This window comes from Mugil cephalus, chromosome 20 (genome assembly GCF_022458985.1).
Source record: "Mugil cephalus isolate CIBA_MC_2020 chromosome 20, CIBA_Mcephalus_1.1, whole genome shotgun sequence".
Lineage (NCBI taxonomy): Eukaryota > Metazoa > Chordata > Actinopteri > Mugiliformes > Mugilidae > Mugil > Mugil cephalus.
In genome coordinates, this window is record NC_061789.1 from 20,423,973 (window position 1) to 20,446,005 (window position 22,033).

Here is a 22,033-nt window from a genome sequence, read left to right on the forward strand (position 1 = left end):
AATTATATTGTTTTATTATATTATATTGTTATATTGTTTTTCTGACATTTTGTCACCCATGACTCATCATGCTCCACTTTTTAAGATTTAAAGGCATCCTTTGCCATTTTGCGCTTTCACCAGTTTATACCATCTGCACCTCTCACTAATCATTCTCTTCTTGGTCTAAGTTCTGTCTCTGCTTTGCTTTCCCTCTTCTCCGTCCGTCGGGTTGTTGGGTTTCTTCACTGTCGGTGAGTGTGTCTCACTCCTTGTCCTTTATCCTCTCTCCCCGTTGCAGCCGAAGACCCCCTGGTGCTCCTTCTCACCGGCCCACCATTATCCGCCCTGCTGAGCCCTCCCTGCTAGACTAGACCTGTGGCCAAGCCCACCTAAGTGTGTATGTTTGTGTGTGGATGTTTGCATCTGCACCCTATAGGCCAGGCGCGGGGGCTCGAGGGGAGGGCCTGACTAATGCAAAACCTGCATCATCCAGCCGTATTGATATGACTATTCAAGCAATGTTAATAAGCTGCTAATCCTGTCTTTAAAGTGCACATGAAAGAAAGAAGGCCCTCAACCACTTGAATATTACATTTGACTGCTAGGAATACAAGATCCAACTCTGACCTGTGTGATGCACTAAGCTTCTATCAGGCGCAGATGATGTATCACAGTCAGTTCAGGAGTTTTTAATTGTGATTACTGGTTTATTTCCTCATCAGTTTCTTTTCTTTCTCCTAACGAGACTCCCAGCAGACGTACTTTAATTAACTTATTAACTGGTACAGGCTGGCTTCCCTCTCCTCCCCCCTCCCTCCACCTTTTCAGACTGGCCCAGATGCTCAAGTCTAGATCTTTGTGTAATATACACACTTAACCTGTTCAGTTGCTGTTTTACTGGATTTTCATACCCTAACTGATTTCATACTGAAAAACAATAGCTTATTATGACTGTTGTTACTTTTGGTGGTGTCGATTATACATTTTTTTTTCCTTGTGTTATTTTATTTGAGTGACTTTGTCCTTTTTAATGAACGTTATAAATGTAGCTTTAAAATAAAAATCCTAATCGTAGCAGAGGCAAAGGATTAAAAGGCACAGGGCAGGGTTGCGTGATACTGAGAAAGTAGCTTCAGCTCCTCCTTTGTGAATGGTCCTTATAGAATGAAAAGATGTCAACCAGATTGACCACTATGATCCAAGCACTTGTAACCACCTAGCCTTACGAGAAGCCACACATAACAGGGATGTTGTCGTCCGTTACCAGAACACTATGCACAAAAACCCAGGAGAGAGGAAGAAGGACGGACTGAAGGCTGGACGCACTTTGTGGCAGGCTTTATCCACTAATTCAGAGTTGTAACAGCTTTGAATTTTAATCCCTTTAGTCTCAGTTGACCTCCATTAAAGCCTGTGGCCTTCGAGTAGACTTAGGTAATTCTTGGATATGCAGATTCAAATAGAACAGAGCAGAGAGTGCACTTCACTCTCAGAGAGGATCAGACTTTAGGTGAAGTTGTAGGGTGTAGATGAGGATGGATCGGTGCTTTAAAGCACTGAGATGGTGTTAAGAGTAGAGGAGATGCTGCATCTTTTCCAGCATCAGTTATTACTGCTCTCCTTTCTGCTTCCATGTGTTAAAATGTCGTTGTATATATAGCTGGACCATACTGGGGAATTGGCTTATTTCTCATTTTACTGCAGCTGAGTTGGAGGAAATCATGCAGAATGCAACCGTAATAAACGAGAAGAAGCACTAACATTTCATTAGACTTCAGCGTAGGGAAACCAGATTTCTTCATCTCCTCGTGCATTATTTATAACCTGGGCATTTGTCATATCTGTTGTTTTTGGTTGCAATTGTATCAGCTTTGTACAACTGTATTCTACTCTTCACCCACGTCTCCAAGACTGTTATTTGGGGTTCTGCTACAGGGATTAGTTGTCAAAACGTGCACAGATGTGATTATTTGCTGATGAATCTCTTTTGATTGCTCTCTGAGGGTATTTGACCATTTAAAATAAATGATCTTAAGAGGGGGCGGGAAACTGGGTCAAGGTGGGAGTGATGTTTGGCAACTTTCTGTTTTTGGTTTGATCAGTAGTTTTGCGGGTGGTGGGAGTTGTGGTGTATGAAGGCACATCCTGTCTAAAGACGCTGCCAAGGCTTTCCTCTAGAGGGGATAGAAATTAGTCGACATGACAAGTATATCCCAAATTACAGATTCTTGAGACAGAATGTACCTTCTTCCTTCCTCCAGGTCTGGTTTATTGTGACAGTGCCAGAAGGACTATAGTCTTCTTCAGCATGTCAAATTAAAGACATTTGAAGCTAGGTATTCCCTTAAATCCCACAAACTACAAACGCTGGTAGTTAATTTGAAACCTCCCATTGGCTGAGAGAGTGTTGAAGATCCCTTGTGCCTGTCACGTCAGCCTGCCCCTGAGAAGGCCAGACTGTAAATGCCTGTCATGTATTAGGTTGTGGGCCTTTCTCCCTAATGGATGTACCCTGTCTCCTTCCTCTTTCCTGCCCCCCCACTCCAGGTCTGGAGAAAGGGGTGGGAAACCAACATCTTTCTTTTTGTTTTGCAAACCTTTGTCAAGTGCCTCTGTAGCAATGAATTGATTTGAATGAACGACATGAACTGGTTTAGAGAGGAGCGTAAATAAAGAGGTGTGTACAATAAAGGGACTGGCTCTGGTGGTTGGTGTCTCCTTGTGTCCTGCGTAATCCACTTTCTCCTCTCAGACATGTAGAGCAGCTTCTAGTTTTCCTCTCCTGCCCCTCTCTCTCCACCTAAACCAACATTAACATGTTCTGATAGCAACCCTCTAGGTAGACGGGTAGACTTTAGATGTTTCACTTTCAGTTCATGCATTTTCACCAAATCTAAAACGATGAAGGCTGAGTGACCTTTCAACATTTTCACTCCTCAGCAGGAGAGAACTCTTTCCAATTAGAAGAAAAATGGATTTACTGTAGTACAGTGAGGTTGGATAGAAATGACATATTCCAGTGGTGTATCAGTATTTTAATAAACGCATTATAGATCTTGGCAGGAATGCTTCAAATATCCTTACTTACAGTACACTCTTAAACACTCAACACTCTCGCAGGTTCAAAAAGCTCTTTTCTGTAATTTCCTCTGAGCTGCAGCAGAGATGAACAGGTCCTTGTTTACCCTAGAGTTTGCCTCTGCATTCATTCTTTACTGTCGAGGTTAACGGTGTGATTAACATTGGTTGATTGTCCCTGAACAGGCGCCCTGCTCCCCGTCGAAACCAGTGGTGACCCCTGACCAGCCCACAGTGGACGTGAAGTTACTTCAATCCATGACAACCATGGAAACGGAGGAGCTACAGATTTTATTTATTCATCCAAAAAGAAGAAAAAAATAAATAAAAAAAAAGCACTAATGCACATTTGTAATCTGATGCTGCCAGTGAAACTGAAGAATTCCAATTGGGAGGCATTCAATTTAAAAAAAGACAGTAATTCTGTGGTGAATGCTGTCTAAAATTGATCCTGCCACAGACAGTTTTGAGCCTAGTTAAAATACTTCAAATCATCGCTGATGTTTCTGTAAATCCTGTAATTTCGTGTGCAGTTACAACTCACTGCAGCAGGTGCAGTGTCGGGTTACAAAGACAAATCTCTCTTATGGAGCGGTGGTACCACTGAAGATGACCACACAAAATGTTAATGATGCTTGAAAATGTGAGAAAATATAGTGAGTGTATAAGTCTGCTGAGTTCTCATTGTACCACGAGGTGCTGTTGCAAGAAACCAGTGACTGCAATGCTTTCAAATAATAGCAAAGAAATGAATATTCAGCCTAAACTTATTTCTGCACGAATCAATGTGTAGTGTCTATTTAATTTCCAAATGGAGAAATGAATCAGGGAGACCATTCATTTTATGATTGTGTGAATACATGTTTTCCCAGAGTAAACATTATAGGTGTCTTTTTATTATTATACTTGCAGTGCACTGTAAGAAGGTTAGGTTTCTGATATTATTTTGGTTTTGTTTTGGCTGCTGATTTAAGAAAACGGAGCCTTGAGTTTTTAAAGGAAGTGTTACATGTATCTGAAGTTCAATAAAGCAACATTCCTGAGAGAATAGCTGTATCCTTCTACTGTACCAAATAGCTGCATCATTAACGTATATCATGGGAGTGTGTGTGCATGTGTGCACAGTATAATGTATATAATGACAATGTATGCATATTGCAAAAACTACATATTGCATGCATGGCATTTTTTTTTTCCAAATTGTGAACCACCTTGGTCATACTTGCATGTGTAATAGCTGCAGTGGAGGCAATGCAGCTTCCACTGTGACTATGTGCACACTCGCTTGGTGTCATCAAAGAGGCGCCGCAGGCTGTAAATTTGAACGACGGCAACGGTGAGCATGACGAGCAGGTTTAGGCAGGACCAGACGGACACTCTCCACAGGTTGTCCTCCAAAAGGTAGCGGTCCCTGGCCTCGAAGGCTCGCAGCGTACCCTGCATCTGACGACTCTTCTCTAGGTGCCTGTGCACAGAGTCCATTCTTACCTGCAATTGAGAGAAAATAAGAAAAAAAACATCAGACGAAAGAAAATGAAAGATAATACCGGGAGGTCAGTGGCGTTGTTTGGCGGAGAGACACAGATGCAACGGATTAAAAGGTATTTAGTTTTTCCCTCTCACCCTAATGTCGTCCAGCTTGTACTCGGCCATGTCCTCTGTCATAGCAACATCTGCCCACTCATCTTGGCCTCGGCCAGCGTTGTTGTTACTGTTGAGGATCACCTCAAAGAACACCATCTTCTCTGACAATTTACTGAAGCTGTTGTCAAAACACAACCGATAGTCTCCAGCCTCTGTGGGATCCACCCTGAGGGGAAAGAAAGTCGGATTTCTAAAGAGAAAGGTCAACTGGTCTTAATACTTAATACAGTGGAAAAATACAAAGATCAGGCATAACATTATGACCACCTTTCTAATATTGTGTAAGTCTCCCTTCTGCCTCCAAATCAGTTGTATAGAACATTGTATTATCACAAGATAATCAGTGTTATTTACTTCTCCTGTCAGTGGTCATAATGTTATGCCTGATCGGTTACTTGGAAAGGAAAAGTCTAATGAACAGCTTGGAGGCTATGATTAAGTGTGCCGGTATTACAGAGAATGAGCATCAAAAGGTAGTCAAAGGAAAGCACAGGTGACCCACATGTGAATGCCGTCAGACCTCCTGAAGTCGGACACGAGCCGGTATCCGCTGGGTGAGATGAGGGCAAACCCAACATCCAGACCTGACCCTGCTATCACCTGACAAAAAAAAAGAAAGAAAAAAAACAGCCTTCAAGTCACCAAGAAACCCCTCACACATGCACTGTTGTGCTGGCATCCTTGTTTCAGACATGCATTTCACAGCCTGGGCTTGACTCAGACTATCTGGGCAACAGCTGCCTGATATTCAAATTACAGCCCTGATAGGACGCTGAGCTAGAGCCTAACATACGTACTCCTCATACTCTATACTCATACTCTAAACTGTTCAATTAGTGTATCTGTGTTTAAAAAAAAAAAAAAAACATTATCTTAGCACATTTGTTCAACACAATCTCAGAACCTAAAAGATAAACAGTCTGTTGATGCACACATGTGCCTTGCATGTTTGTACATATTTTTTAGTTTTTCCCCTTTCCCCTTCTTAAACTTCCGTCTTCAACAGCACCAGTGGTTTTCTTATCTCTCTCCCCACAAGACCAAAGTCCAAGTCTTTCTCTTGTTCTCTTGTTGTTCAGTTATTATTCACTTTCTTCAAGTCATTGCAAAAAACTCTTCGTCCTGGACGATTACCTGATATTCAACTTCCATGCTGTCGTCTCTTGCAGTAGTTTGGTAAAAGCACTCCGTGCTGCCGGGGGGTAACAGAAACGTAAATCCCATGCCTTGGTTTTGTCCCAAACCCAGAGTAAAGCCAACAGTCAGAGTTAAACATGCCAGAAAAGTGAGCTGTACAGACGCAATCATCCTGGGTTGTTGGTAGTGCATAGTCCATTTATTCCACACTCTGAGCGTTTCTTCCTCCTATGTCACAAATGCACAATAAAGCAAGATTTCTGTATGTCTGTCACTACTTGCTGTCATACCCCAGCGGTTGCACAACAACCTGACAGTCTGACAGGTTTCTCAGTCAAAGCCGAATGAATGAAGCCTCCCAACCAATCGACCTCTGCAGTCTGGACTCCACACATGTAAAGCAGAGGGCAGCTGATAAGGAGCAAAGTATTTTACTATTTTGTATTTTGTATTCTGTTGTGTAATGTAAAACACCACCTGGGAAAAAATACTTTTCATATTCTTCTTTCACCATTAATATGCAACGTGTTGTTTTTGACAATCTTTCTTCTGAACTAATGCTGTACTTGCCATGTGCTTTCATATCCTATAGATGGCGCTGTGGATAGAAGCTGACAGCATGCAGGCCGCAGCCTTGATGAATGTGAGAATTTGACACCGATCTACATACATACGAAAGATGAAGAATAACAATAAATATAAATAGCCCATGATTTATGAAGACATGAATAGAGGATAGACTGAATCCTTAGAGCTTTCTAATGAGACACAAAACCACTGAGGCTTTAAATTAACACTCACGTTGTCTCCAAACTCCAAGCTGCTGCATAACACAACAAACATCTCCAAAGACTCAAAGTTCTTTGCAAGAGTTTACAACCAACCAAGTTTAAAAGGATGTGGTTTCACTGCTTTTTATTACTCATATTGTTAAAAAGAAGTGGAGCGAGGCACAGAGGGGGAAATATTTAAACCAGCAACTAAGCTAGCCAAAATTAGTGGAGGAGATGAAGACCAGACACACAACAAAACAAACTCAACTGTGTTCAAATGAGACTGGATATTTCTGGATATTAATATCGTGCTAAAAATAAGTCGTGCTCTGCTTTCAGACAGGTTTCTGTGGTTTGGGTCCTGACTAATAAAGCAAACTTAGAAGTAGCTAATCATGAGTAATAGGAATTTATCATGCACCTCATCCAACAATAAGGTTTCCACAACATGTGCCCAACTTAAGTTCAGGTACAAAATTTGAGAATGAGTCTGGGACACCTTTTAACAAATAAAGACATTGACCCTTCAAAGGGCACTCATTGAAATACTTGAAAATTCTAAATTTCAATCCCAGAGTGTTATTCTAGGATGTCAGAAGACTGTTTTCAATTTTTTCATTTTCATGTAATAAAAAAAAAAAATCAATATTAATGAATTCACCATATATGATACCTTGCCCTTAAGTGGTAAACAAATGTAAACATGTATTTAGACCATTGGAACATAAGAGCTGATTCAGGCACTTGTCAACATTATCACATTAGATAAGATTTGACCCTGATTTAACCTGAGAATGTTTCCTTGATCTTCTCTGATTGGCTGGATGGAAACCATATGCTTCTGAACCCACTCAGTGACACAGGAACACAATTTAAAATGTGCTGAAGTTACCTCCTTGCCCCACAAAGGGTTAAGTTTAGGCTTAAGACTGAACCTCAGATGGACCTGAACCGGGCCATAGTTACAGTGCCTTGTTAAAGTATTCATACCACTTGAACTTTTTCACATTTTGTGACCTTACAATTACAAATTTGAATGTATTTTTGATTGTGAAGTGGAACAAAAGTTATGTAAGTTTTTCAAAATTTTAAACAAATATAAATCTGAAAAGTGTGGTGTGCATTTGTATCTGTCACACATAGCGCTTTGCATTTGCACCTTCTTCCACATGTTTGCGGTGTCCTCTACATGACTTGTGGCCAGATTTGTGGAGTGCATGACTTATAGTTGTCCTGTGGACAGATTCTCCCACCTGAGTTGTGGATTTCTGCATTTCCTCCAGAGTGACCATGGGCCTCTTGGCTGCTTCTCTGACCAGTGCTCTCATCGCTCGCTCTGTTAGTTTAGGTGGACGGCCATGTCTTGGTAGGTTTGCAGTTGTGCCATACTTCGGATGATGGATTGAACAGTGGTCCTTCAGATGTTCAAAGCCTAGGATGTTTTTTATAACCTAACCCTGCTTCAAACTTCTCCACAACTTTTTCTCTGACCTGTCTGGTGAGTTCCTTGTTCTTTATGATGCTGTTGTTCACTAGTGTTCTCTAACAAACCACTGAGGACTTCACAGAACAAGTGTATTTATACTATGAGTAAATTACTCACAAGTGGAGTCAATTTTACTTATTAGGTGACTTTTGAAGGCAACTGACTGCACAGGATCATATTTAGGGGTGCCAGAGTACAAGGGGCTGAATACAAATGGACACCACACTTTTCCGATTTACTTCACAATTATGTGCTACTTTTTGTTGGTCTATCATATACAATCTCAACTAAATACATTCAAGCTTGTAATTGTAAGGTCAGAAAATGTGAAAAAGTTCAAGGGGTATGAATACTTTTTCAAGTCACTGTATGCGTCTATAGGCCTAGGCTGTTAGGGTACTTCCCCCATAATGCACTGCACTATTTAAAGTATTGGCCCTATCCTTGGGCGCAACCAACTACGGAAGCTCCAATGGCACAACGCTATCCCATGGCCGGGACTGAGCGGGACCTGTATGATGAAAAGAAGGCTTCCAGCAGCTCCGAAAGAAAGCGAGAATGAGTAAGGAGGGGTTGGTTGATAGTGATAGTACAAGGGGACAGAGCCCGTATCACAGGTCAACCTGTCTGTCAAAGACAGACGTTGTGCCATTGTAGCTTCCGTAGTTGGTCACGCCCAAGGCAATTCCCATAGTGAAACACCTCACTCTGTTATCAAAGAACCAGGGATTACGTAATGTAACCCAAAGTTTTTGCTAGTACTTTCCTCATTAGTATTAGTACTACTAGTGTTAGGCTCATAATGCTGTATACTAAGAATGCTTTCAAAAACGGAAGTATTCACTCATACATTACATACACAGTCATTATACTGGCAACGTACAGAGAGTAAGCCACAGGCATGCGACAGAGACACGAGCCTTACCCACTTTGTGACACATTGCTCAATCCGAGGTGAGACTCAGCTCGCTGCTGCCTGTTTTCAAGGAAATACGTCCATTCAGCGATTCTGACAATGCAAATGATCAAAATTACTGGAATAATGGTGAAAAGAAGAAGAAGAAGAAGAAGAAGAAGAAGAAGAGAGGGAGGGCAAACTAAGAATGATAACATATCAATAAATAAATATTAAGGTTAAATTCATATCACAGACCAATGGCCAATTAGTATAATTAATTATATCAATAGTATATTTTATCATCATTACTTTTCATGATAACTCCCCTGACCCAGAGCTATAGAGCAAAACAGAGTTACGACACTTCCATTGACTCCCGTTGTAAAAAATGGCGGACGACACTTCCGGGTTATGGAGGCACCAATAGTTCCAAACAAGGGACGGAGCTCCGTTGATCTCAATTGTTCGTCAAGAACAATTACTGGTAAGTTGATGAAATTACGGCATTTTAAACGGCATTTATTTATTTATTTTACATTTTTAAGCATTTGCTATTAGCTCAGAAGTACACTCTTAGACATCGTTACTTTTACATTTGGTTTGCATGAAACGTCGATGTTGATGTTAAAAAATGTCATGGATTTAGGGACCTAACTGAAAGCTTGGTAACGGAGGCTAACATGCGGTAATTCAATTAACGGTAGGTCCATTAACCTTTTGTTGTCAGGTGACTTTATGTAAAGTTGTTTTGATTGTTAGGTTTTAAAACATTACCAAAATATTACTACTACTACTAATACTAAAATGCTACTGCCATTATTGCTACTATTACCTAAATGCTAGCTGTTTTACTTCTGCTGCTGCTATAACTACTACTACAATAATAATAATAATAATAATAATAATAATAATGCATTTTATTTAGAGGCGCCTTTAAAAGCACTCAATGTCATCTTACAAGACATAGATAAAACAACAATAGAACATTAACAAATTCACAAAATTTTCCCTCCAAATGTTTATTATTATTATTCGAAAGTAATCAATGCAGTACTTTCAATTGTAAACCCCACAGGTCAAAAGCATAACTGACACTAACATACATGCAATAGTGCAAAAAAGGTTAAAAAATGTGTGTGTAATTTTATTTTGATATTTACCATGCAATATCTCACTCTGTCCCATACAAAACAATGACCGCTATGACAGTTTGCGGTTTGTTTGGAACCTTTGAGGTTTACATGGACCACGTGACAGCCCTAGCGACGACATCAGATCGTGTTGTAACTCTGTTTTACTCTATGGCTCTGCCCTGACCGCCTGTCTCTACTGCATACCACCAACACCATCATTAAACTGTGTGCCCATCAGCAACATGTCCTAAGAGAGAGTGGCTCGTTCACAGAGACTGCTATGAAACATCCTCTATAGAAAAGGCAAAACAGAGAAAGGAAGACAAATGGAGACAGACACGAAGACATTTTCAGTTTGTCACTTTTGAACACGAGGTTGAAAACCTCAATACCACAACAACACATAATAAGTCATTTTTGTGGCAGGTAGTATCATTTGCTTGTAGTTTGTTACTTGGTTTGGTACTGCCTTTTCCACTGTTTCTGTTCTCTCTTTGCATCTTTTCATTCTTTTACATTAAGCTCTGTCTTGAAATATAAAACGTAGTATATACAGATTAAATTATTAACTGTTATTAACTATCATTACAGCATAAACGGAGTTTCACTCTGAGGTTTGCTGTGGTTTGCATATGTCAAGAAAGTCGGCTTATGCTAGCATAGTCTGGTAAAATAACGTAAAAAACTAATCAGTCCAGGGAGATTTGAATTGGTGGCTTTCCTGGTTGACATTTGGCTTCTGTGGGGAAGGTGTGGCTAGAGGGCTGCTGTTTGCTGTTTGGTGTTCAGAGCCTATATAGTGTGTTCTTGTTTGTCTTCCTGTTAAAAGGGAGTTTGTCCTCGCCAATCTTGCCTTTGTGCTTGCTCTAGGTGTTTCTGGCTCTGACATTGTTCTTGTTTTGTAAGAAACTTGTTTTATAACAAACCTTAATTGAAAAATTGAATAGAAGCAGCAACGGGACAGTCACCTTGCTGCTTGGATGTCTTAACATCAGGCCATTCATGGCAGTTGTTAATTTATTCATTTTTGTAGATGTCTGTGGTGGTATGGATCAAAGACTTCATTCAGATATACAACAGAGGTACAGGCATCAAGCATACAGAAATGATATTGCTAAGATAGACACAGCATAAAAGAAAGAGTTAAAGTGAGGTCTTGGTGAGGAAATAGCAATGGTAGAAACACTACATAAAGCATCCTGAATGACATTTATTTGTGGCTAAAAGAGGCTGTGGGCTGGTTTATAAGTGAACTATTATCTCATGCACCTGGGTTTGTGAGCTTGACTCATTGAAACTCTGACATGCCTTCTCTTTCCTGTTTCATCATACCAAGATATTAGGCTCTCTTGTCAAATTTGCTCTGGCCACAGACTGATGCGTAAAGAAGTCTCTAAGAACCCCCCAAAAGAAAAGTGTCATCACAGGATCTTCAGCTAACTTTTGAAACTGTCAGTGCCAGAGCAAAGTATCTACAGTCTGAAAGAGATTACCAAAGTCGTAACTACACGTGAGTATAAAGGAAAATGCCACAGCTGTCCAAACAGCTTTAGAGAAAACACCAGTTTGCCAGTGAACAAATATTTAAAATGTTTTAAATAATGTGCTCTGGACAGACAAATGCTCTTTGAGGAGGACCTACATAATGCATGTTAACCTCTTCGTCCCTAGACCTGTGTGAAAATGAAATAAAATAATAAATGTGTTATATGTAAGCTAGTTTCAATGACTGACACCTCTATCAACCAATCAGAGTTTAGAGAATCAAATGCCATGCTCTCATTTACCATAGCAACCGCCAATGACGATCCAAAGACTGCAAATGGTCAGTGACCCTACACTTTAGCAGCATTTTTTGGAGCTGGAGTATACGTTTTAATCACAAAACAGCAAAGGTAAGACACACTATGATTTTGTGAACATTATTTTCATGTCTCTTTGGCTTTTAGCTCTCTGAGTTTGTGTCGCCCAGTGGAGAGGCAGACATCGTTGTAATCAGTGGCATCTCTCCTTTCATATGGTACCTTGAAGTGGTGAGGTTAGTTAAAGCACTAAGTGAAAGCTGTATTCGTGTTTTTTCACATTCCCATACCATTGCTTGGGGTTTTATTTGTGTTTCGTTTAGGTGGCACTGCCTGATAGAGGCTTTTAGATGAGATTCTCCTCGTCATTTTGGTGTATGCTATCATGCGTTTAGACCACCTGTAGCATGGATCATAATGGATGGTGGCTGTTTTGTTATGCTATGGTTTGGGGTGTCTGAGGGTCTTGACAGCATCACCTGACTGATGGGTCTATGAATTCTACATTATAGTATGTGTCTGTACAGTGAAGTATTCAACAGGATAATGACCTAAGCACACTAGCATAACAAAGCCCAAATTAAACTCCTATGAAGTGTTAGTTGTAACCTCTCAAAAAGCTTACAGCTGTGGGAATCTACCAGGAACAAGTGATGAAAATGTTGCTGACATTAAGAGAATGATAAACAGTTACACTCACGGGAAGTTGATTCTACTACAAGATGCTAATACTGTAGAATCTGCATTAATGGTGTGCTCATCATTAGTCACTGAAATATGTCATGTAAGATGAGTTCATGACACATAACATCAACCACTGTCATGCATTACTGGGTCAATGTGGGCCATAACCATCACCTCTTTCAAAAACATTTCCTTCCTACAAACACAGGTCTGCTAACTAGTGTTTTGTTTCTCATTTTCTATTTACGTCTATACCCTTGGTGGCTAAACCGATGTGAATGGGGAGTCCTGAACCTGGAGGGTGGATCTTGCTCCAATGTTTCACAAGACAACATAGTGTGGTTAAGATTATGATCTTAAACTTGAATTTGTTCTTTCGACCTAGTCGCTGCTGTCAGACCATGACACAAGCCACAGAGAGTGTGTATGAGAGAGGAAGTGTGAGATATTTCAACATTGCTATTGTAGTACGTAGGAGGTACGTAAGGGTGCGCATCGTGCATGGACTCTTGCGTATTGTCGTCTTGAGACACAACAGACTGCACTCCCAAAAAAAATTTTTTTAAAAAGCTATATCGACACCTACGTCATTTTGCCGTCATTTGCTGTCTGCAGTTTACAGTGCCCCTCTGGAAGCTGCCAAAGGCACTTTGATGATACATATCACATTTTCTGCATCTGAATGTATAACCCTTATGTGACTACTCGTGAAGCCATCCCCATTTGAACCAACCAGAAGTGAGCCCACCCATTTTGCAACCTTTTCACACTTCTCTGCCTCTCAAGTATCTGTTTGCCTCTGCGACCCCTTTGAAGCAACAACTCTGACTTGTGGAGGACAGTTTTACGCAAAGTCCTTTTTCGTTTTACTGAAAGTAGAGAACGGAGGTATGTCTGAGTGTGGGAAACCTTCTGTGTATGTGGTGGACAGCCATGTGACAAGGCCTCCATTGCCACCGAGAGTGGACCAGAGGCTGAAGCACACCAGCCCAGCACAGATCCTGCTGTTTATGCTGGTGGGCCTGGCTTTGTTTGGCATGCTCCTAGAAGCTTGCTTCATATACCATCTCTACCACCGTGATTCTGTGAGTATCGCCTGCCTACAGGATATGTCCTTTGAGTTTCTTTTTGTCTATTAGTTTTGCCTTTGAACCCATTTGGTATTCTCACTTTCAGTTTTCTCTTCTTACTAAACTACTATTACTATTAATATAACTACTACTGCTAAACTCTGTTTTTTAATATCTTCACTGATTTTTCACTAAAGCTTCCCTTTTTAACACAACTCACAAATGTTTAGTATCTGAATCATTCTTGTCGTTCCTGCATTTTTTTAAGATACATCATAATTGTTCCGGTCAGAGGCTGACGTAGAAAATATATAACTGAAATTTGACTTCAGGCGATTTAATTTTCATTGGAATGTGAATGGATTTTGTAAGATATACTCAGCATACAGTGACACTATAAAATATACATGCAACAAATATATAAAACCGTAGGGATACAAGTAGAATCCCCACCACCTCAATAGATGGATGTAAACTACACAGATATTAATGCATTTATGTGATATTTGTATTGTTACTATATAATCATTTCTTTTCACCCTGAACACAACTTTTTAACGTTTAATGTATGTATTTCTCTTATTACGTGTGTGATGGTGTGTGGGGGGGTGCGGGTGTACTTTCTGCTTTCTTCTTTTTGCCGTTACATTCATATTACCAAAAGTGGCAAACTTCAATTAGAAGGCAGCCCGTGATTACAGATTTTCCTAGTTTCATGGCAGAATCACAGTTGGACATAAACACCAATGCTATTCACATTCTGACAGACAACAGCAAGCCCTGACTTTGCACTTCTTTTAACACTGCGTTCATGCATGCAGAACTGAATAATGAAAAAGATAATAATAATAATAAGGAACTCTTATGACAAACACGAAGCTGACATGTACTCCACTCATGAATTTGACCATTTGTTTCCCCCCAAAAAATGCTGATGCTGAGTTAATGTCATTATTATGGGGAAGAGGGCAGAGTGGAGATGGAGAAGTGTGTTGATTCCGACTCATTTACGGAGAATTTCCCAGGCAGCATAATGTCTCGTTTGGTGTCCCATCCAGCATTGGTGTGAGGGCAGCAGTCACGAGGGCAATGATAACGGTAAATGCATACATTGCAAACAAATGAGGGTGAGAGAGAAGGAAGTGGTCTATTTCCTGTGGCATATCTGCGATGTACCTTTATCTCATTACCAGAACAAGACAACCTGTCCCAATTTGCTCGGCAGATAAATGACACAAGAGAAACGTAAAAACAAACCCTGTCACTCACTGTTCAGCTTATGCGACTTTTCTAACAAAAACCAGATAGAGGCATACTCCTGCAAACACACATACACGCAATTAATTTTTTGCTTCCGTTGTAGGACTCCACCTCGGCATCCTCGGCTATGATGCAGCAAGGTATGTGTCGACATATTTTTACTCTAATGATAGATGATTTTGGTCTCAAACTTTACACGAGAAATGTAATGTCTGGTCCTTCCACAGATGCTAGTCCCAGTAAAGAGTCCGTTTATGAAATTCCTCCTTCCAAACCTGTTGCACATCTGACAGGTGAAATCTACATTTCTCTTTCTTGCATAACCAGAATTTTTATTTACTACTAATACTAGTCTTTTGTCAACCACATCAGGACATGTGGGCAAAATTTTATGTTGTAAAAACCTCATAGAATTTCTTTGTATGTTTCTTTATTTTACAGATGGACAAGACGTCGTTCATAGACATAATATAATGTCATGGAGCATGAATGCAGAACCTCTCCTCTACGGCATGACCTACAGCGACGGAAAGCTTATCATTAATACTCAGGGTTACTACTACGTCTACTCCAAGGTTTTCTTCTCAGACCACACTGCATTTCACCACGCTGTCAGCATGAAAACCGAAAAATATGCTGGAGGAAATATTACCCTCCTCCAGTCCAGAAAATATACCCCACTGTCCAACAACGTTATGCGGTCCAACAGTTACCTGGGTGGGGTGTTCCACCTTTACAAAAACGACGCTATCTTTGTGAGCGTCAGTAACACCAAACATATTGAGCGGCACAAACCCTATGAGAACGTCTTTGGTGCATATATGATATGAACGTCACTCTGATTTTGTTTATGAATCAGAAAGCTTTGAGGAAGAGGAATTCAAATTGCCCAAGTCCTTGTAAAAAAAACAGGTCCATACTCAGAAAGGGAAGTGTGAAACTTTCTCTCTGACTTTGCTTTCTTGCTGCGAATGCGCATCGCTTTAGCATCTCTTCAGCACTGGAACAAATCTTATGCAGTTTGTCTTCAGTTGTATAGACCTACAAACTTTGAATTAAATGTGTAAATGTTAAAAAAAATGATGACAATAGGGAATATATATATATGTGTGTGTTATTGAGTTTGTGTGATCTTCATGTTGCTACTAAATAATCATTTCTTTTCAATCTCGCTTCAACACTTCTGGCACATAATGTATTTATTACAGCTTAATATAACTGTTGTGACTCTGCTGTGTTGAATTGCTGTACAGAGTGATAACATGCAAGGCATTCAAATAAAAAGACGTCGAGTTAAAAGTTTGTCTTGTTTTACTCTATGGCTTTTATATGGTCGTGAAACTGAATTAAATTCACTTCCTGCTGTGTCAGATGAGCCCATGCTCAGTGGTCTCAGCATCAGCAGATACTTCGCCCACTCAGTCCAACCACACGACACACGCTAGAGGTATTTTTTTAAACACCACAGTGAGACATAACTAAAAGCCTCCTGCCCTTGACCTTAATTTCAATGTATGTAATGTGGACAGCGAAGCGGTAAAGCGGCAGCTTCTATAGAAGGTTTACTTCACATTATCGCTGTCTCCTTTGACGCATTCAGGCCAGCGTTTCTATTTACTGTAATGTTAGGAACTATCATTTTCTATTCATCACGGTTGTGACAAGCATGCCGGCATGCCTTGTACGAACATGAGGCGTCATCGCTCTTTGAAGTTTTTTTCTCTTTTGCGTCTTTCATGCAGTCACCGTTACGCTTTCCCTTCATTTGTGTCTGTTCGAAGAAGCCACTCTTGAAAACACCTACGGGTTTGTGTATTTGTAAACTGAGGAGGAAGTGGTAGTGGGGGCCGTTTGGGGGAAGGGGTGTCGACAGTAGATTGCCTGACTCACTTTCCAACCCCAGACCCGCAGAGCAATGGCAGGTGAAAATGTACTTGAGCAGGAGTGCCTGTGTCTCTGTCATCTGTGTGTGTGTGTAGGTTGTTCAGGCTCGAAATAGTTTTTTCCAAGTTCCAAGTTTTGTTCAAATCAAGAAAACCCTCCGTGAAACCCATATCATAGGTGGCTGATACTTCCTTGTAATGTAACAAATGAGTCTGTGAGTCATCGTCTTCCGGTGCCGGCTGACCTGTGAACTGTGAGAGACTATACTAACAAAACGAGGGGGTGCTGCATCAGCTGAGTGGTTGGAACCCCTTTGGTGTAAGCATGACTTTGACAGAGAATTCGTGTGGGATGAAAGTAGTCTATAATTTGCTATGATCTTAAACAAATTATTCACACTTCCATATACGAAACCAACAGTTTCCACTGGTGAAGCATGTCTGCTGTCAGATAACAATCAGTTGAGACATATTCAATATTTTATGCAACGCTTTTGAAATATACAGCCCTGCCTGTCTTCCCTTTGGAAACCTTGTTCATCTACACTGACACGATGTCTAGAGCGGTATCATTTACGAACACTAAAACCGAAAGACGTGGCCGTGGTACACAGCTACATGCTGTGTCTGTGGCTAAATGCTGTCCCCTTGTGTTGAGCTCTTGCTCACATAGTGAACAGTAGAGAGCTGTTTAACCAATGCATTTTGACAAAAAAATTGAAAATATATATATACTTTTGCTCACGTTTGATTTCAACCAACTTCAAAAAGCTCAGGGACTTTATGTTTGGGTTCTTACAAAATCCTTTCAGTATTTTTTTGAATACATTCTAATTTCTTCAAAGACTGAAACACAGAAAATGTGTCAGACCACACACGCAAGATCTCTCCACGATGTCTGGGACTAAATGCTATAAATAGTGTGTAGATACACAAATGATTGGCGCGACACTCGGAGGCGGAAAGCAAGAGTGGGAACCAATCGACCTATGCAGGTGCCACTAATAAATGAAATGGAGTAGGTGGTAACAGGCTCTGTCTGCTCTCTGCATTTGAATTCAGCATCTCTGGACCTCTCCTCTGTGTAATCGAAAGCCGAGGTGGGAACAATTAATACAGTGAGCAGCGAGAGTAACAGGAGTCTGTGGCTGTCGTCTGGAAAAGAAGAGCTTTCAGATGAGATCTCAGTAAGCTGGAAAATATGTCTCTTGGCTGTGATGACTAATACCATGTTCCAGTGACCTTTTCTGCAATTCACTGTATCTCCAATGTGTGATTTCAATCAGTAGAAGTGGCAATGAGTTTCTTTTAGTTTTGCTTTGTCAGAATTTGGAAGACATGATCTTCAAAAGCACGTGAACAGGGAGGGTCCCGCTCTAGCAATTCTGCGGTACCCCACTGTTAACTTACGACCTCTTGCTTTCACTTCATATCTAGGGTCTCAAAAATGACTCACAATCGAAAGTGCTATTTCATTGTTTTAAGTTTATTTTGGTCCTTTGTCAGGCTTTTAAACACGTCAAAATAATAAACAAAGCACAGAAAATACAGTTTGTTGTCATGACAACTTCATAGTTGATGCTTATGGAGTCAAATGTAAGGTGACACATTCAAAGGTTTCCCAGAACTAATGCCAGATGCATGAACTTTCCTTCATAGCATTGCAAAGTGCTGAATCAGTGCCAAAAAACAATATTTCTCTCAGCATCTCATAACACATGAAACTTTATGCATCAACCACCATGATTTCGTGTATCATAATGTGTAATACCAGTAGTGAAGTGCAGATTTGGAGGTTAGTTCTGTCATTTCACTTTTTAATTTGAATTATGATGAGACGTCACAGCAAATGAAATGCCACACGGTCACGCCTGAGAGAACGAATCACATCTGCAGTTTTATTCTCTGTAATGTGGAACATCTGCCAGCCGTGGTGTCCGCGTTGTCCAGTGGTGAAGGGATGAAAGAAAATCCCTTTATGTACATTCCAGTGGCTTACCAACAATATATCTTATATATTTCTTTTTAACCGTATTTTGCATATATTTTGACTTAAAACAATGAATAAATAAAACATAAATATATTTACCATATAAAAAATACAACTAGAAAAGATAGGTTTTCTGCCAATAAATGTGGCACTGATACATTCTTGCAGTCGACTATAAAACATTCTAAACAAAGAATCTCCAACAAGACAAAAAAATTTGAACAATTAAGTAAGGCTTCTTCTTCTGTTTGGATAGACCTACTTCACGGCTACTTGGAAAGCAATGAGAACTATCCAGCTTTTATATCATCTACGCAAGGGAGGATGCCCCCAAATCCTACAGCACACTTATTTCACAACAGTAGAGTGTGTTAAAGTGAGAATTTGTGAGCAAAGAGTCTTTGCTTTGAGCAACAGTGAAACAGACTTGTAGTGATGACAACTGTATGGAGTATAAGCAAATTTCCTGGCTAACATAATTGGACAGGATACCGAATCATTCTAAATCCTGTTTTAGGGTCTTTTCTTCTTTTTTGTTTTTAGTAGATCAGAATTTAAAGAGGTGAGTCTTTTTTCTTCTTTTTTTTTTATTTACCGGCTGTTGCATCTATTCTCTGTGACCCCTCACCTCTATGACTGCAGGCCGACTATTGTGTAATTTTCAGATCTGGTGATCCAAAATTGATGACAACAGCAGTTTTAGTCCCACGAGAACAACAAGTACGCACGACCGTCTTATGTATCATAAAAGTGTCTCTAAGGCTTGTCCATGTAGATGATATCCAGGTGGGTGACAGACTCACTCTCATTAAGACACTTTGTTGACGGGATGATGTTGAGCGTCAGCTTCCCTCCAGCGGACAGCTGCTCTACCTTGCTGAGGATGCCTGTGCTGTTGGTTTTCGTATTAATCCAGCCCTCCAGCAGAACACTACTGTTATTCCACTTCAGGCTCACAGTGTGCTCAGGTGTCACATTTGCTGAATCTTTACAAAACAGAGTCACCTGAAAATTTAGGAAATAGTATCCATCCTTCATTATTATCAGGTCGGTTTTGTTTTCTAAGACCACGCCTGGATTTGGACTCTTTGAGACCCATTCAATTGCACTGTTGCCTGTTGGTGACAGAAGCCGCTGTTAGCAGTGTATTTGTTTTCACGTGATGGAATTCTGAATATCCTATTTGGCAAATAGACTTCATTTGCCAGAAATCTGACACTACATTTTCTACATTGTGAATGATCATATTACAGTAACACTTTTTTTTTTCAACTCAGTCAAAGGTAGAAACAAAGATAGAAGAGTGGGGCTTTACCGTTAGAAGCCTTAAATGTTAGCATTTTGCCTTTGCCTAAGAGGTACTCGTCCTCAGAGGAGTTCTGTGGGAAGAAGAAGAGCTGTTTATCTCAAAATATTAAAATGAAATGTGTTAGCAACATGGCCTCCCCCGGTGACACACAAAACCAGCTACACAGATGTTTTGTTTTCTAAGATGTGGCGATGAGGCAGCCACCTCAATTGTAAATGTGAGAACAGAATAAATTAAACACTATCTGCAGAAGGAAAATCAAGAGACAACACTGTAGTTTAGTGGCATTTCCCCGAATGTGGCAATGACGTCACAGAGCTTCCTCCAAGAAATGAGGAGAGTGGTTAGACTGAGTTACATAAGTAAATCAAAAGAAAAGGGAGGGTTCTGACACAGACTGGATTTCCAGGTTTGGAATAATGAGATTACAAACACATACAAAATAATAACATTAATAGTAATAAACATAACCTAAACTGTGACATTTTAGTCACCAAGAGTGTGTTCAGATTGTATATAAGTTAGAGCAGTAAGGTCAGAAGCATGAACTTCTCAAACTGGTGTTATCTTACCTTTTCCTGGGATTGCATTTCGCTCTCTGGTTTTGTAGCATTGCTGCCCTGAGACTGGAAAAGGGAAATAGAAGCACAAAGTATGTTCATTATAAATCTCGCACGAAAGGTTTGAGAAGAAAAGTGACAGCAGATGACGGCTGTATCACCTATTGACAAACAGGCTGTATTTATCAAAAGCATTCTCTGGTAAAATGGTGTCTCTAAAACACTTACTATACATCTGCAATGACACACTTAAATGTCCAATTATTTATCCTAGTAATAGTCTATTACTTTTGTATTTTTGTGCCGTTTTGTACATGTCTTTGAACTAGATTCTCTTGTATCTGAACACAGTGAGGGAACTTTCCCTGCTTGGGCGTCATAACAGGGGTCTGTAACCAGCTGCAGACCACAGGCAGAGGTGTCTTTCTCACCAGCTGTGCTACTGCCAAAACCACAAGAAAGAACAAGTGCGCTACACAGGTGTTTCGACAAAAATAGCATGTTTTCAGACACATGCCAATTCACTGAAGATATTATGAATTTGTTTAGAATAATTATTAAAAAAAGAGTTTACAATGTAAAGCTTGCATCTCATCATTATAACCACAATCTAGTTTAACTTTCTCTAAAATCAGTCTGAGGCTGTTTGAAGAGTTCTCACCAGACCAGTGTGTCCCGCTGTGAAGAACAGGATGATGAGCACAATCTGGATTATGGAAAGGATGGTGGTCCACAGAAGGAGAATATGGATCAAGAAATGCTGTGTAGTCTGTGGCATGGTCAATCCAATGGCAGTGTTCAGTCAGGTCTGAGCCTTGAGAGCAGCGCAGGAAGGCAGACGTTAACAAGTGACGAGTGTACGGGTCCCGAGTTTCCTCTGTTGTGCACCAAAGCAGTGTGTGTTTGCTTCCTGAGCTCAGTGTGTTCATGTGATGAGTGTGTTTTAATGTCTGTCTGTGTTGTGCTGTGCTCTAGGTATCTATAGCACAAAAAGGAGTCCAAACGGTACTTTCCCCTCTATGTTGCTGAAGGCAGAATCACAAGTCCCAGATTGTATCTGCATCTGGGGGCTGGCCCTTTTCTCCTTCTCATCACAACTCACACACAGAGGAGGAACAAGACTTACTATCAGGAGGATAAGGAAGGACTGAAGAACTTTGACATGCATATATGCCCAAATGAATCATCCACTTCCTTATCTATTCAGAGATTTTGTGAAGATCTCAAAACGTCTTCCAGTTCTGAAAATCACATTTTGCTCTTTTTGGTTCTGTATTTTTCCTCTTGATTTGGGTTTGTATTACACATTAGTATATAACATGCTAAAAAATGATTGGTGAGCTG

At 40.3% G+C, this 22,033-nt stretch overlaps 3 protein-coding genes across 7 annotated transcripts in view; 2 read left to right on the top strand and 1 right to left on the bottom strand.

Moving 5' to 3' along the window:
• dnm2a (dynamin 2a) overlaps nt 1-4,118 on the top strand; it is a 27,759-nt gene extending 23,641 nt beyond the window's left edge. For 4 of the 5 annotated variants that reach the window (XM_047572152.1, XM_047572153.1, XM_047572155.1 and 1 more), the window contains one exon: nt 281-2,687. In XM_047572152.1, coding sequence (XP_047428108.1) covers nt 281-353 — 73 coding nt within the window. In that variant the 3' untranslated portion in view covers nt 354-2,687. Of the gene's footprint in view, nt 1-280; nt 2,688-3,246 lie in introns of those variants that run through there. The other variant, XM_047572154.1, reaches the window with a different exon arrangement.
• Nucleotides 3,331-6,386, bottom strand: LOC124998037 (transmembrane emp24 domain-containing protein 1-like). Its single transcript, XM_047572158.1, has 4 exons — nt 5,839-6,386; nt 5,207-5,304; nt 4,684-4,870; nt 3,331-4,548 (listed from the first exon to the last, which is right to left on the bottom strand). The coding sequence occupies exons 1-4, from the start codon at nt 6,031-6,033 to the stop codon at nt 4,330-4,332; spliced, it is 699 nt and encodes a 232-aa protein (XP_047428114.1). The 5' UTR covers nt 6,034-6,386; the 3' UTR covers nt 3,331-4,329.
• Nucleotides 6,387-13,237: 6,851 nt separating this feature from the next.
• tnfsf14 (TNF superfamily member 14) lies at nt 13,238-16,249 on the top strand. The gene is made up of 4 exons (XM_047572160.1): nt 13,238-13,702; nt 15,051-15,087; nt 15,175-15,240; nt 15,389-16,249. Exons 1-4 carry the CDS (start codon nt 13,508-13,510, stop codon nt 15,775-15,777), a joined length of 687 nt encoding a protein of 228 aa, XP_047428116.1. The 5' UTR covers nt 13,238-13,507; the 3' UTR covers nt 15,778-16,249.
• The last annotated feature ends 5,784 nt before the right edge of the window (nt 16,250-22,033 follow it).

What these genes read in the sequence shown, in the direction of transcription:
- tnfsf14 (XM_047572160.1), top strand. Translation starts at nt 13,508, where the DNA reads ATGTCTGAGTGTGGGAAACCTTCTGTGTATGTGGTGGACAGCCATGTG. An exon ending in CTCGGCTATGATGCAGCAAG is followed by an intron (nt 15,088 to 15,174) that starts GTATGTGTCGAC and finishes GTCCTTCCACAG; the next exon opens with ATGCTAGTCCCAGTAAAGAG. An exon ending in ACCTGTTGCACATCTGACAG is followed by an intron (nt 15,241 to 15,388) that starts GTGAAATCTACA and finishes TTTATTTTACAG; the next exon opens with ATGGACAAGACGTCGTTCAT.
- LOC124998037 (XM_047572158.1), bottom strand. Translation starts at nt 6,033, where the DNA reads ATGCACTACCAACAACCCAGGATGATTGCGTCTGTACAGCTCACTTTT. An exon ending in AGGTCTGACGGCATTCACAT is followed by an intron (nt 4,871 to 5,206) that starts GTGGGTCACCTG and finishes CTTTCCCCTCAG; the next exon opens with GGTGGATCCCACAGAGGCTG. An exon ending in ACAAGCTGGACGACATTAGG is followed by an intron (nt 4,549 to 4,683) that starts GTGAGAGGGAAA and finishes TCTCAATTGCAG; the next exon opens with GTAAGAATGGACTCTGTGCA.